General features: G+C 40.9%; 1 protein-coding gene across 1 annotated transcript in view; it reads right to left on the reverse strand.

Moving 5' to 3' along the window:
• LOC121584474 (atrial natriuretic peptide receptor 3-like) overlaps window positions 1-15,732 on the reverse strand; it is a 98,237-nt gene that overhangs the window by 61,621 nt on the left and 20,884 nt on the right. The window contains 1 exon segment of the mRNA XM_041900367.2: window positions 233-355. Within this exon segment, the coding sequence (XP_041756301.2) occupies window positions 233-355 (123 nt within the window).

Below are 15,732 nucleotides of genomic sequence, written 5' to 3' on the forward strand. Positions count from 1 at the left end.
CTGTTTTCGCTTTGTCATTATGGGGTATTGTGTGTAGATTGCTGAGGATTTTAAAAAATGTAATCCATTTTAGAATAAACTATTTCAATAAAATATTGAAAAAGTCAAGGGGTCTGAATACTTTCCCAAGGCACTGTATGTAGGGCTGGGAACAACAGAGTATATATGTAGGGCTGGGAACAACAGAGTATATATGTAGGGCTGGGAACGTTGTGCTGATGTGTATTTTTACCGTAGGACGTGGAGTTGAAGAGTTCGATGTTGAAGAAGATATAGCTGCCATTGGTGAGCCTCCTTCTGTGAACAGCTAGCATGATGTCTCGGACAACGTCCGCTTCCGCACACATGATAACAACTGCAAGGAAACAACATGGAGGAAACAGTTACACCTCAACCCAGCTTCAACAAGGCTAGAAGTACATACAGTATTTACGGTAGGAGGCTGTTTCAGAAAACAAAATGTTCACAGTACAATTGTAATGTAAAGGATGCATATATTCTCCCTACAGGTTTAATACCCACAGTGCAACACCCCGTCACTTAGACACTGAACTGAAATCCTCTATTGTCGTTTCTTAAAAAACAAAGCATCTTAGCACAAATCACAAAAAACAATATCCTGGTGTGATGAGAAGATTAAAACACTGCTGCCCTGCATGTCTGGTCTGACGCTGCCCTGCATGTCTGGTCTGACGCTGCCCTGCATGTCTGGTCTGACGCTGCCCTGCATGTCTGGTCTGACGCTGCCCTGCATGTCTGGTCTGACGCTGCCCTGCATGTCTGGTCTGACGCTGCCCTGCATGTCTGGTCTGACGCTGCCCTGCATGTCTGGTCTGACGCAGTCTTAGGTTTCATCCCAAATGGCACTCTGGTCTAAAGTAGTGCACTATATAGGGAATAGGGTGCCATTCTCTGGTCTAAAGTAGTGCACTATATAGGGAATAGGGTGCCATTCTCTGGTCTAAAGTAGTGCACTATATAGGGAATAGGGTGCCATTCTCTGGTCTAAAGTAGTGCACTATATAGGGAATAGGGTGCCATTCTCTGGTCTAAAGTAGTGCACTATATAGGGAATAGGGTACCATTCTCTGGTCTAAAGTAGTGCACTATATAGGGAATAGGGTGCCATTCTCTGGTCTAAAGTAGTGCACTATATAGGGAATAGGGTGCCATTCTCTGGTCTAAAGTAGTGCACTATATAGGGAATAGGGTGCCATTCTCTGGCCTAAAGTAGTGCACTATATAGGGAATAGGGTGCCATTCTCTGGTCTAAAGTAGTGCACTATATAGGGAATAGGGTGCCATTCTCTGGTCTAAAGTAGTGCACTATATAGGGAATAGGGTGCCATTCTCTGGTCTAAAGTAGTGCACTATATAGGGAATAGGGTGCCATTCTCTGGTCTAAAGTAGTGCACTATATAGGGAATAGGGTGCCATTCTCTGGCCTAAAAGTAGTGCACTATATAGGAATAGGGTGCCATTCTCTGGTCTAAAGTAGTGCACTATATAGGGAATAGGGTGCCATTCTCTGGCCTAAAGTAGTGCACTATATAGGGAATAGGGTGCCATTCTCTGGCCTAAAGTAGTGCACTATATAGGGAATAGGGTGCCATTCTCTGGCCTAAAGTAGTGCACTATATAGGGAATAGGGTGCCATTCTCTGGTCTAAAGTAGTGCACTCATATAGGGAATAGGGTGCCATTCTCTGGCCTAAAGTAGTGCACTATATAGGGAATAGGGTGCCATTCTCTGGCCTAAAGTAGTGCACTATATAGGGAATAGGGTGCCATTCTCTGGCCTAAAGTAGTGCACTATATAGGGAGTAGGGGGGCCATGTGGGACGCAGTCTTTTCCTCTTGATGTATTCCAGCCTCTTTGGAGAATAAATGTCTGGAACATGTTTAACTGATCATGTCTCCAGTTAGGAGGGAAATAAAGCAGCAATACGCTTTAAACTTTTAGAAGGCATGATGAAACACACACATCACAGTTGTTGGTTCTATAGAAGTACCACGTGTTTGTAGTTGTTGGTACTATAGAAGTACCACGTGTTTGTAGTTGTTGGTACTATAGAAGTACCACGTGTTTGTAGTTGTGGGTACTATAGAAGTACCACGTGTTTGTAGTTGTTGGTACTATAGAAGTACCACGTGTTTGTAGTTGTTGGTACTATAGAAGTACCACGTGTTTGTTGTTGGTACTATAGAAGTACCACGTGTTTGTGTTGTTGGTACTATAGAAGTACCACGTGTTTGTAGTTGTTGGTACTATAGAAGTACCCACGTGTTTGTAGTTGGTACTATAGAAGTACCACGTGTTTGTAGTTGTTGGTACTATAGAAGTACCACGTGTTTGTAGTTGTTGGTTCTATAGAAGTACCACGTGTTTGTAGTTGTTGGTACTATAGAAGTACCATGTGTTTGTAGTTGTTGGTACTATAGAAGTACCACGTGTTTGTAGTTGTTGGTACTATAGAAGTACCACGTGTTTGTAGTTGTTGGTTCTATAGAAGTACCGTGTTTTGGTACTAGAATCAATGTTTGTAGTTGTTGGTACTATAGAAGTACCACGTGTTTGTAGTTGTTGGTACTATAGAAGTACCACGTGTTTGTAGTTGTTGGTACTATAGAAGTACCACGTGTTTGTAGTTTCTGGTACTATAAAAGTACCACGTGTTTGTAGTTGTTGGTTCTATAGAAGTACCACGTGTTTGTAGATGTTAGTACTATAGAAGTACCACGTGTTTGTAGTTGTTGGTACTATAGAAGTACCACGTGTTTGTAGTTGTTGGTACTATAGAAGTACCACATGTTTGTAGTTGTTGGTTCTATAGAAGTACCACGTGTTTGTAGTTGTTGGTACTATAGAAGTACCATGTGTTTGTAGTTGTTGGTACTATAGAAGTACCATGTGTTTGTAGTTGTTGGTTCTATAGAAGTACCACGTGTTTGTAGTTGTTGGTTCTATAGAAGTACCATGTGTTTGTAGTTGTTGGTACTATAGAAGTACCATGTGTTGTTGGTTCTTGGTACTATAGAAGTACCATGTGTTGTAGGTTCTATAGAAGTACCACATGTTTGTAGTTGTTGGTACTATAGAAGTACCACGTGTTTGCAGTTGTTGGTACTATAGAAGTACCACGTGTTTGTAGTTGTTGGTACTATAGAAGTACCACGTGTTTGTAGTTGTTGGTACTATAGAAGTACCACGTGTTTGTAGTTGTTGGTACTATAGAAGTACCACGTGTTTGTAGTTGTTGGTACTATAGAAGTACCACGTGTTTGTAGTTGTTGGTACAATAGAAGTACCACGTGTTTGTAGTTGTTGGTACTATAGAAGTACCACGTGTTTGTAGTTGTTGGTACTATAGAAGTACCACGTGTTTGTAGTTGTTGGTACTTTAGAAGTACCACGTGTTTGTAGTTGTTGGTACTATAGAAGTACCACGTGTTTGAAGTTGTTGGTACTATAGAAGTACCACGTGTTTGAAGTTGTTGGTACTCTAGAAGTACCACGTGTTTGCAGTTGTTGGTACTATAGAAGTACTACGTGTTTGTAGTTGTTGGTACTATAGAAGTACCACGTGTTTGTAGTTGTTGGTTCTACAGAAGTACCACGTGTTTGCAGTTGTTGGTACTATAGAAGTACCACGTGTTTGTAGTTGTTGGTACTATAGAAGTACCATGTGTTTGTAGTTGTTGGTACTATAGAAGTACCACGTGTTTGTAGTTGTTGGTACTATAGAAGTACCACGTGTTTGTAGTTGTTGGTACTATAGAAGTACCACGTGTTTGTAGTTGTTGGTACTATAGAAGTACCACGTGTTTGTAGTTGTTGGTACTATAGAAGTACCACGTGTTTGTAGTTGTTGGTACTATAGAAGTACCACGTGTTTGTAGTTGTTGGTACTTTAGAAGTACCACGTGTTTGTAGTTGTTGGTACTATAGAAGTACCACGTGTTTGAAGTTGTTGGTACTATAGAAGTACCACGTGTTTGAAGTTGTTGGTACTATAGAAGTACCACGTGTTTGAAGTTGTTGGTACTCTAGAAGTACCACGTGTTTGCAGTTGTTGGTACTCTAGAAGTACTACGTGTTTGTAGTTGTTGGTACTCTAGAAGTACCACGTGTTTGTAGTTGTTGATACTATAGAAGTACCACGTGTTTGTAGTTGTTGGTACTATAGAAGTACCACGTGTTTGTAGTTGTTGGTACTATAGAAGTACCACATGTTTGTAGTTGTTGGTTCTATAGAAGTACCACGTGTTTGTAGTTGTTGGTACTATAGAAGTACCATGTGTTTGTAGTTGTTGGTACTATAGAAGTACCATGTGTTTGTAGTTGTTGGTTCTATAGAAGTACCACGTGTTTGTAGTTGTTGGTTCTATAGAAGTACCATGTGTTTGTAGTTGTTGGTACTATAGAAGTACCATGTGTTGTTGGTTCTTGGTACTATAGAAGTACCATGTGTTGTTGGTTCTATAGAAGTACCACGTGTTTGTAGTTGTTGTTACTATAGAAGTACCATGTGTTGTTGGTTCTATAGAAGTACCACGTGTTTGTAGTTGTTGGTACTATAGAAGTACCATGTGTTGTTGGTTTTATAGAAGTACCACGTGTTTGTAGTTGTTGGTACTATAGAAGTACCACGTGTTTGCAGTTGTTGGTACTATAGAAGTACCACGTGTTTGTAGTTGTTGGTACTATAGAAGTACCACGTGTTTGTAGTTGTTGGTACTATAGAAGTACCACGTGTTTGTAGTTGTTGGTACTATAGAAGTACCACGTGTTTGTAGTTGTTGGTACTATAGAAATACCACGTGTTTGTAGTTGTTGGTACTATGGAAGTACCACGTGTTTGTAGTTGTTGGTACTTTAGAAGTACCACGTGTTTGTAGTTGTTGGTACTATAGAAGTACCACGTGTTTGAAGTTGTTGGTACTATAGAAGTACCACGTGTTTGAAGTTGTTGGTACTCTAGAAGTACCACGTGTTTGCAGTTGTTGGTACTATAGAAGTACTACGTGTTTGTAGTTGTTGGTACTATAGAAGTACCACGTGTTTGTAGTTGTTGGTACTATAGAAGTACCACGTGTTTGTAGTTGTTGGTTCTACAGAAGTACCACGTGTTTGCAGTTGTTGGTACTATAGAAGTACCACGTGTTTGTAGTTGTTGGTACTATAGAAGTACCATGTGTTTGTAGTTGTTGGTACTATAGAAGTACCACGTGTTTGTAGTTGTTGGTACTATAGAAGTACCACGTGTTTAAGGTTGTTGGTTCTACAGAAGTACCACGTGTTTGCAGTTGTTGGTACTATAGAAGTACCACGTGTTTGTAGTTGTTGGTACTATAGAAGTACCATGTGTTTGTAGTTGTTGGTACTATAGAAGTACCACGTGTTTGTAGTTGTTGGTACTATAGAAGTACCACGTGTTTGTAGTTGTTGGTACTATAGAAGTACCACGTGTTTGTAGTTGTTGGTACTATAGAAGTACCACATGTTTGTAGTTGTTGGTACTATAGAAGTACCACGTGTTTGTAGTTGTTGGTACTATAGAAGTACCACGTGTTTGTAGTTGTTGGTACTTTAGAAGTACCACGTGTTTGTAGTTGTTGGTACTATAGAAGTACCACGTGTTTGAAGTTGTTGGTACTATAGAAGTACCACGTGTTTGAAGTTGTTGGTACTCTAGAAGTACCACGTGTTTGCAGTTGTTGGTACTCTAGAAGTACCACGTGTTTGTAGTTGTTGGTACTATAGAAGTACCACGTGTTTGTAGTTGTTGATACTATAGAAGTACCACGTGTTTGTAGTTGTTGGTACTATAGAAGTACCACGTGTTTGTAGTTTCTGGTACTATAAAAGTACCACGTGTTTGTAGTTGTTGGTTCTATAGAAGTACCACGTGTTTGTAGATGTTAGTACTATAGAAGTACCACGTGTTTGTAGTTGTTGGTACTATAGAAGTACCACGTGTTTGTAGTTGTTGGTACTATAGAAGTACCACATGTTTGTAGTTGTTGGTTCTATAGAAGTACCACGTGTTTGTAGTTGTTGGTACTATAGAAGTACCATGTGTTTGTAGTTGTTGGTACTATAGAAGTACCATGTGTTTGTAGTTGTTGGTTCTATAGAAGTACCACGTGTTTGTAGTTGTTGGTTCTATAGAAGTACCATGTGTTGTTGGTTCTTGGTACTATAGAAGTACCATGTGTTGTTGGTTCTATAGAAGTACCACGTGTTTGTAGTTGTTGTTACTATAGAAGTACCATGTGTTGTTGGTTCTATAGAAGTACCACGTGTTTGTAGTTGTTGGTACTATAGAAGTACCATGTGTTGTTGGTTCTATAGAAGTACCACATGTTTGTAGTTGTTGGTACTATAGAAGTACCACGTGTTTGCAGTTGTTGGTACTATAGAAGTACCACGTGTTTGTAGTTGTTGGTACTATAGAAGTACCACGTGTTTGTAGTTGTTGGTACTATAGAAGTACCACGTGTTTGTAGTTGTTGGTACTATAGAAGTACCACGTGTTTGTAGTTGTTGGTACTATAGAAGTACCACGTGTTTGTAGTTGTTGGTACTATAGAAGTACCACGTGTTTGTAGTTGTTGGTACTATAGAAGTACCACGTGTTTGTAGTTGTTGGTACTATAGAAGTACCACGTGTTTGTAGTTGTTGGTACTATAGAAGTACCACGTGTTTGTAGTTGTTGGTACTATAGAAGTACCACGTGTTTGAAGTTGTTGGTACTATAGAAGTACCACGTGTTTGAAGTTGTTGGTACTATAGAAGTACCCACGTGGTTTGCAGTTGTTGGTACTATAGAAGTACTACGTGTTTGTAGTTGTTGGTACTATAGAAGTACCACGTGTTTGTAGTTGTTGGTACTATAGAAGTACCACGTGTTTGTAGTTGTTGGTTCTACAGAAGTACCACGTGTTTGCAGTTGTTGGTACTATAGAAGTACCACGTGTTTGTAGTTGTTGGTACTATAGAAGTACCATGTGTTTGTAGTTGTTGGTACTATAGAAGTACCACGTGTTTGTAGTTGTTGGTACTATAGAAGTACCACGTGTTTGTAGTTGTTGGTACTATAGAAGTACCACGTGTTTGTAGTTGTTGGTACTATAGAAGTACCACGTGTTTGTAGTTGTTGGTACTATAGAAGTACCACGTGTTTGTAGTTGTTGGTACTATAGAAGTACCACGTGTTTGTAGTTGTTGGTACTTTAGAAGTACCACGTGTTTGTAGTTGTTGTTACTATAGAAGTACCACGTGTTTGAAGTTGTTGGTACTATAGAAGTACCACGTGTTTGAATTTGTTGGTACTCTAGAAGTACCACGTGTTTGCAGTTGTTGGTACTCTAGAAGTACCACGTGTTTGTAGTTGTTGGTTCTATAGAAGTACCATGTGTTTGTAGTTGTTGGTACTATAGATGTACCATGTGTTGTTGGTTCTTGGTACTATAGAAGTACCATGTGTTGTTGGTTCTATAGAAGTACCACGTGTTTGTAGTTGTTGGTACTATAGAAGTACCACGTGTTTGTAGTTGTTGGTACTATAGAAGTACCACGTGTTTGTAGTTGTTGGTACTATAGAAGTACCATGTGTTGTTGGTTCTATAGAAGTACCACGTGTTTGTAGTTGTTGGTACTATAGAAGTACCACGTGTTTGCAGTTGTTGGTACTATAGAAGTACCACGTGTTTGTAGTTGTTGGTACTATAGAAGTACCACGTGTTTGTAGTTGTTGGTACTATAGAAGTACCACGTGTTTGTAGTTGTTGGTACTATAGAAGTACCACGTGTTTGTAGTTGTTGGTACTATAGAAGTACCACGTGTTTGTAGTTGTTGGTACTATAGAAGTACCACGTGTTTGTAGTTGTTGGTACTATAGAAGTACCACGTGTTTGTAGTTGTTGGTACTTTAGAAGTACCACGTGTTTGTAGTTGTTGGTACTATAGAAGTACCACGTGTTTGTAGTTGTTGGTACTATAGAAGTACCACGTGTTTGAAGTTGTTGGTACTCTAGAAGTACCACGTGTTTGCAGTTGTTGGTACTATAGAAGTACCACGTGTTTGTAGTTGTTGGTACTATAGAAGTACAACGTGTTTGTAGTTGTTGGTACTATAGAAGTACCACGTGTTTGCAGTTGTTGGTTCTACAGAAGTACCACGTGTTTGTAGTTGTTGGTACTATAGAAGTACCACGTGTTTGTAGTTGTTGGTACTATAGAAGTACCACGTGTTTGTAGTTGTTGGTACTATAGAAGTACCACGTGTTTGTAGTTGTTGGTACTATAGAAGTACCACGTGTTTGTAGTTGTTGGTACTATAGAAGTACCACGTGTTTGTAGTTGTTGGTACTATAGAAGTACCACGTGTTTGTAGTTGTTGGTACTATAGAAGTACCACGTGTTTGTAGTTGTTGGTACTATAGAAGTACCACGTGTTTGTAGTTGTTGGTACTTTAGAAGTACCACGTGTTTGTAGTTGTTGGTACTATAGAAGTACCACGTGTTTGAAGTTGTTGGTACTATAGAAGTACCACGTGTTTGAATTTGTTGGTACTCTAGAAGTACCACGTGTTTGCAGTTGTTGGTACTCTAGAAGTACTACGTGTTTGTAGTTGTTGGTACTATAGAAGTACCACGTGTTTGTAGTTGTTGGTTCTATAGAAGTACCACGTGTTTGTAGTTGTTGGTTCTATAGAAGTACCATGTGTTTGTAGTTGTTGGTACTATAGATGTACCATGTGTTGTTGGTTCTTGGTACTATAGAAGTACCATGTGTTGTTGGTTCTATAGAAGTACCACGTGTTTGTAGTTGTTGGTACTATAGAAGTACCACGTGTTTGTAGTTGTTGGTACTATAGAAGTACCACGTGTTTGTAGTTGTTGGTACTATAGAAGTACCACGTGTTTGTAGTTGTTGGTACTTTAGAAGTACCACGTGTTTGTAGTTGTTGGTACTATAGAAGTACCACGTGTTTGAAGTTGTTGGTACTATAGAAGTACCACGTGTTTGAAGTTGTTGGTACTCTAGAAGTACCACGTGTTTGCAGTTGTTGGTACTATAGAAGTACTACGTGTTTGTAGTTGTTGGTACTATAGAAGTACCACGTGTTTGTAGTTGTTGGTACTATAGAAGTACCACGTGTTTTGTAGTTGTTGGTTCTACAGAAGTACCACGTGTTTGCAGTTGTTGGTACTATAGAAGTACCACGTGTTTGTAGTTGTTGGTACTATAGAAGTACCATGTTTTTGTAGTTGTTGGTACTATAGAAGTACCACGTGTTTGTAGTTGTTGGTACTATAGAAGTACCACGTGTTTGTAGTTGTTGGTACTATAGAAGTACCACGTGTTTGTAGTTGTTGGTACTATAGAAGTACCACGTGTTTGTAGTTGTTGGTACTATAGAAGTACCACGTGTTTGTAGTTGTTGGTACTATAGAAGTACCACGTGTTTGTAGTTGTTGGTACTTTAGAAGTACCCACGTGTTTGTAGTTGTTGGTACTATAGAAGTACCACGTGTTTGAAGTTGTTGGTACTATAGAAGTACCACGTGTTTGAATTTGTTGGTACTCTAGAAGTACCACGTGTTTGCAGTTGTTGGTACTCTAGAAGTACTACGTGTTTGTAGTTGTTGGTACTATAGAAGTACCACGTGTTTGTAGTTGTTGGTTCTATAGAAGTACCACGTGTTTGTAGTTGTTGGTTCTATAGAAGTACCATGTGTTTGTAGTTGTTGGTACTATAGATGTACCATGTGTTGTTGGTTCTTGGTACTTTAGAAGTACCATGTGTTGTTGGTTCTATAGAAGTACCACGTGTTTGTAGTTGTTGGTACTATAGAAGTACTACGTGTTTGTAGTTGTTGGTACTATAGAAGTACCACGTGTTTGTAGTTGTTGGTACTATAGAAGTACCACGTGTTTGTAGTTGTTGGTACTATAGAAGTACCACGTGTTTGTAGTTGTTGGTACTATAGAAGTACCACGTGTTTGTAGTTGTTGGTACTATAGAAGTACCAAGTGTTTGTAGTTGTTGGTACTATAGAAGTACCACGTGTTTGTAGTTGTTGGTACTATAGAAGTACCACGTGTTTGTAGTTGTTGGTACTATAGAAGTACCACGTGTTTGTAGTTGTTGGTTCTATAGAAGTACCACGTGTTTGTAGTTGTTAGTACTATAGAAGTACCACGTGTTTGTAGTTGTTGGTACTATAGAAGTACCACGTGTTTGTAGTTGTTGGTACTATAGAAGTACCACGTGTTTGTAGTTGTTGGTACTATAGAAGTACCATGTGTTTGTAGTTGTTGGTACTATAGAAGTACCACGTGTTTGTAGTTGTTGGTACTATAGAAGTACCACGTGTTTGTAGTTGTTGGTACTATAGAAGTACCACGTGTTTGTAGTTGTTGGTTCTATAGAAGTACCACGTGTTTGTAGTTGTTAGTACTATAGAAGTACCACGTGTTTGTAGTTGTTGGTACTATAGAAGTACCATGTGTTGTTGGTTCTTGGTACTATAGAAGTACCACGTGTTGTTGGTTCTATAGAAGTACCATGTGTTGTTGGTTCTATAGAAGTACCACGTGTTTGTAGTTGTTGGTACTACAGAAGTACCATGTGTTGTTGGTTCTATAGAAGTACCACGTATTTGTAGTTGTTGGTACTATAGAAGTACCACGTGTTTGTAGTTGTTGGTACTATAGAAGTACCACGTGTTTGTAGTTGTTGGTACTATAGAAGTACCACGTGTTTGTAGTTGTTGGTACTATAGAAGTACCATGTGTTGTTGGTTCTATAGAAGTACCACGTATTTGTAGTTGTTGGTACTATAGAAGTACCACGTGTTTGCAGTTGTTGGTACTATAGAAGTGCCATGTGTTTGTAGTTGTTGGTTCTATAGAAGTACCACGTGTTGTTGGTACTATAGAAGTAGAGGGAAATAAAACCACTACTTTTGATATCAGAGTAATAAGCTTCAATACTATGATTTCTCCTGTACCACCTTGGTTATACACACACACACACACACACACACAGACAGAAATTCACCGAGGACTCTATTCACCGAGGACTCTATTCACCGAGGACTCTATTCAATCCGTATCGCGGCAGTTCAGCATTACAGCATGATTAAAATTTAAAGGCAATGATTCCCGTGTTAGCAGAGTCTGCATTCACGGTATATGCTGCATGTGTCGGCTCAAACGGAAATTACCTTTACATTTTTATCGCCCAATCTGTAACGCTTCACCGATAACACATTAAATAGAGTCCTGAGCCCTTTCCTAAAATGTTGTATGAGATTATAGAACTCATTGGGAGGGATCTGAGACCATTCTTACATACAGAATCCTTCCAGATCCTTGATATCCTTCCTCTGCGCTTATGGACTGCCCTCTTCAATTCAAACCACAGGTTTTCAATGGGGTTTAAGTCAGGAGACTGAGATGGCCATTGCAAAATGTTGATTTTGTGGATTTTGATGTGTGCTTGGGGTTATGGTCTTGCTGTGGAATATCCCTTTTGTGGCCAAGTTTCAGCCTCTAGTGGAGGCAACCAGGTTTTTGGCTAAAATGTCCTGGTACTGGGTAAAGTTCATGATGCCTTTGACCCCATTATATCAAAGATCCACCATTATATTTTGCAGTAGGTATGGGGTTATTTTCTGATTATGCATCCTTATTTCAACAGGTGGAACATTGTAAAAGATTGCCACTGAAAGTAAAAGAATGATGCCAGGTATTGTAATTAATAATAATAATAATAATAATAATAATAATAATAATAATAATAATAATAATAATAATATGCCATTTAGCAGACGCTTTTATCCAAAGCGACTTACAGTCATGTGCGCATACATGTTTACATATGGGTGGTCCCGGGGATCGAACCCACTACCCTGGCGTTACAAGCGCCATGCTCTACCAGCTGAGCTACAGAGGACCACGTCATGTTTTTGCACTATGCAATTTAGGGACCTAATTCTAACTTATTTCCATGTATGTACTATGTGTCACAGGAGGCTGGTGAGGGGAGGATGGCTCATAATAATAGCTGGAATGGAGTGCCTGGAATGGTATCAAACATATGGAAACGATGTGTTTGATACTGTTCCATTGGTTCCATTCCAGCCATTACTTTGAGCCCGTCCTCCTCAATTAAGGTGTCACCAGCTGTTAATGGCAACACTGCACAGCACAGCCAGGGGATACCTTTCCTTAGCCTGGTCCCAGATCTGTTAATGGCAACACTGCACAGCACAGCCAGGGGATACCTTTCCTTAGCCTGGGCCCAGATCTGTTAATGGCAACACTGCACAGCACAGCCAGGGGATACCTTTCCTTAGCCTGGTCCCAGATCTGTTAATGGCAACACTGCACAGCACAGCCAGGGGATACCTTTCCTTAGCCTGGTCCCAGATCTGTTAATGGCAACACTGCACAGCACAGCCAGGGGATACCTTTCCTTAGCCTGGTCCCAGATCTGTTAATGGCAACACTGCACAGCACAGCCAGGGGATACCTTTCCTTAGCCTGGTCCCAGATCTGTTAATGGCAACACTGCACAGCACAGCCAGGGGATACCTTTCCTTAGCCTGGGCCCAGATCTGTTAATGGCAACACTAAACAGCACAGCCAGGGGATACCTTTCCTTAGCCTGGTCCCAGATCTGTTAATGGCAACACTGCACAGCACAGCCAGGGGATACCTTTCCTTAGCCTGGGCCCAGATCTGTTAATGGCAACACTAAACAGCACAGCCAGGGGATACCTTTCCTTAGCCTGGGCCCAGATCTGTTAATGGCAACACTGCACAGCACAGCCAGGGAATACCTTTCCTTAGCCTGGTCCCAGATCTGTTTGTGTTTGGCGTAGAGGAAAATGGGCAGAAATCCATATGATAAATTGACGTGATAACGATAAATAGAATAATTTTTTTTATTTCCCTTTAAAACTACTACTACTAGTTTGATGGTTGGAAACATCAATTGTCTCATAAAATGACCCATATTAGCAAACTTATTACATTTCAAACATTTCTCTAGTATAGGCTACTTATCATAATGAACGATAAACAAAACGCCGGTGATAAGTGGTCAGCACGGTTGGTCAGTGTCGATCGTTTTCGGTTTATCGCCCCTGCTATAGTTTGACAGAGTTGAGGTAACAATGTCTGAAGTTAAGTACATTTTATCTCCACTGTGAAAACGTCGGACTCTGAAGTGATTTGAAACGTCTGACTCTGAAGTGAATTCGTGGTACCTTGTTGAAACATAAGCCATGTTAGGCAACAGCACAGAGCAGTCTACAGTACAGAAGGTATTCCCAGCTCCACAAATATCAGAAAACCTGTCCAATAGTTACAGTACATAACTAGCGTCCAGTAGGGGACAGTCAGCAAGCGCTCGGACCCAGTCCTTACCCAAATATCAACAGAAAACCTGTCCAATAGTTACAGTACATAACTAGCGTACAGTAGGGGACAGTCAGCAAGCGCTCGGCCCCAGTCCTTACCCAAATATCAACACAAAACGTGTCTGGTTGCTATGGAGTTTAAAAATAAAACCCCCTAACAGACTCACAAACAAACAATGAGGAGAAGGTTTGGAAATAACTCAGAGTGTCCCAGTGTCGACCAGCCGTGGTTAATAGGGCAGATTCAGAGTCTACATCCCAAATGGCACCCTATTCCCTATATAGTTCACTACTTTAGACCAGGGTCCATAGGACTCCCTATATAGTGTACTACATTAGACCAGGGTCCATAGGACTCCCTATATAGTGTACTACTTTAGACCAGGGTCCATAGGACTCCCTATATAGTGTACTACTTTAGACCAGGGTCCATAGGACTCCCTATATAGTGTACTACATTAGACCAGGGTCCATAGGACTCCCTATATAGTGTACTACATTAGACCAGGGTCCATAGGACTCCCTATATAGTGTACTACATTAGACCAGGGTCCATAGGACTCCCTATATAGTGTACTACATTAGACCAGGGTCCATAGGACTCCCTATATAGTGTACTACTTTAGACCAGGGTCCATAGGACTCCCTATATAGTGTACTACATTAGACCAGGGTCCATAGGACTCCCTATATAGTGTACTACTTTAGACCAGGGTCCATAGGACTCCCTATATAGTGTACTACTTTAGACCAGGGTCCATAGGACTCCCTATATAGTGTACTACATTAGACCAGGGTCCATAGGACTCCCTATATAGTGTACTACTTTAGACCAGGGTCCATAGGACTCCCTATATAGTGTACTACATTAGACCAGGGTCCATAGGACTCCCTATATAGTCTACTACTTTAGACCAGGGTCCATAGGACTCCCTATATAGTGTACTACATTAGACCAGGGTCCATAGGACTCCCTATATAGTGTACTACATTAGACCAGGGTCCATAGGACTCCCTATATAGTGTACTACTTTAGACCAGGGTCCATAGGACTCCTATATAGTGTACTACATTAGACCAGGGTCCATAGGACTCCCTATATAGTGTACTACTTTAGACCAGGGTCCATAGGACTCCCTATATAGTGTACTACATTAGACCAGGGTCCATAGGACTCCCTATATAGTGTACTACTTTAGACCAGGGTCCATAGGACTCCCTATATAGTTCACTACTTTAGACCAGGGTCCATAGGACTCCCTATATAGTGTACTACATTAGACCAGGGTCCATAGGACTCCCTATATAGTGTACTACTTTAGACCAGGGTCCATAGGACTCCCTATATAGTTCACTACTTTAGACCAGGGTCCATAGGACTCCCTATATAGTGTACTACTTTAGACCAGGGTCCATAGGACTCCCTATATAGTGTACTACTTTAGACCAGGGTCCATAGGACTCCCTATATAGTGTACTACTTTAGACCAGGGTCCATAGGACTCCCTATATAGTGTACTACATTAGACCAGGGTCCATAGGACTCCCCTATATAGTGTACTACTTTAGACCAGGGTCCATAGGACTCCCTATATAGTGTACTACTTTAGACCAGGGTCCATAGGACTCCCTATATAGTGTACTACTTTAGACCAGGGTCCATAGGACTCCCTATATAGTGTACTACATTAGACCAGGGTCCATAGGACTCCCTATATAGTGTACTACCCATAAGGTTCTGGTCTAAAGTAGTGCACTATGTAGGGAATAGGGTGCCATTCTCTGGTCTAAAGTAGTGCACTATATAGGGAATAGGGTGCCATTCTCTGGTCTAAAGTAGTGCACTATATAGGAAAGGGTGCCATCTCTGGTCTAAAAGTCACTATATAGGAATAGGGTGCCATTCTCTGGTCTAAAGTAGTGCACTATATAGGGAATAGGGTGCCATTCTCTGGTCTAAAGTAGTGCACTATATAGGGAATAGGGGGGCCATGTGGGACGCAGCCAGAGTCTTCTGAAGCATCCCCCCCACAGCTCTTCTGTCACTGTAGCGACCAGCGCCACGCGGTTCCTGAAATATCCTCTTGCTCCTCAGAGAGGGGGACACACTTCCTCAGTCCTGCTGCTGTCAGCACTACTGCCCCCATTTAATTCACCATGCTGGGACAGAGACAACACGTACAGCCCTGTCTCTGTCTCCCGGTGTCTGTCTCCCGGTGTCTGTCTCCCGGTGTCTGTCTCCCGGTGTCTGTCTCCCGGTGTCTGTCTCCCTGTGTGTGTCTGTCTCCC

The sequence above is a fragment of the Coregonus clupeaformis genome, chromosome 16, assembly GCF_020615455.1.
Source record: "Coregonus clupeaformis isolate EN_2021a chromosome 16, ASM2061545v1, whole genome shotgun sequence".
NCBI classification, from domain to species: Eukaryota; Metazoa; Chordata; class Actinopteri; order Salmoniformes; family Salmonidae; genus Coregonus; species Coregonus clupeaformis.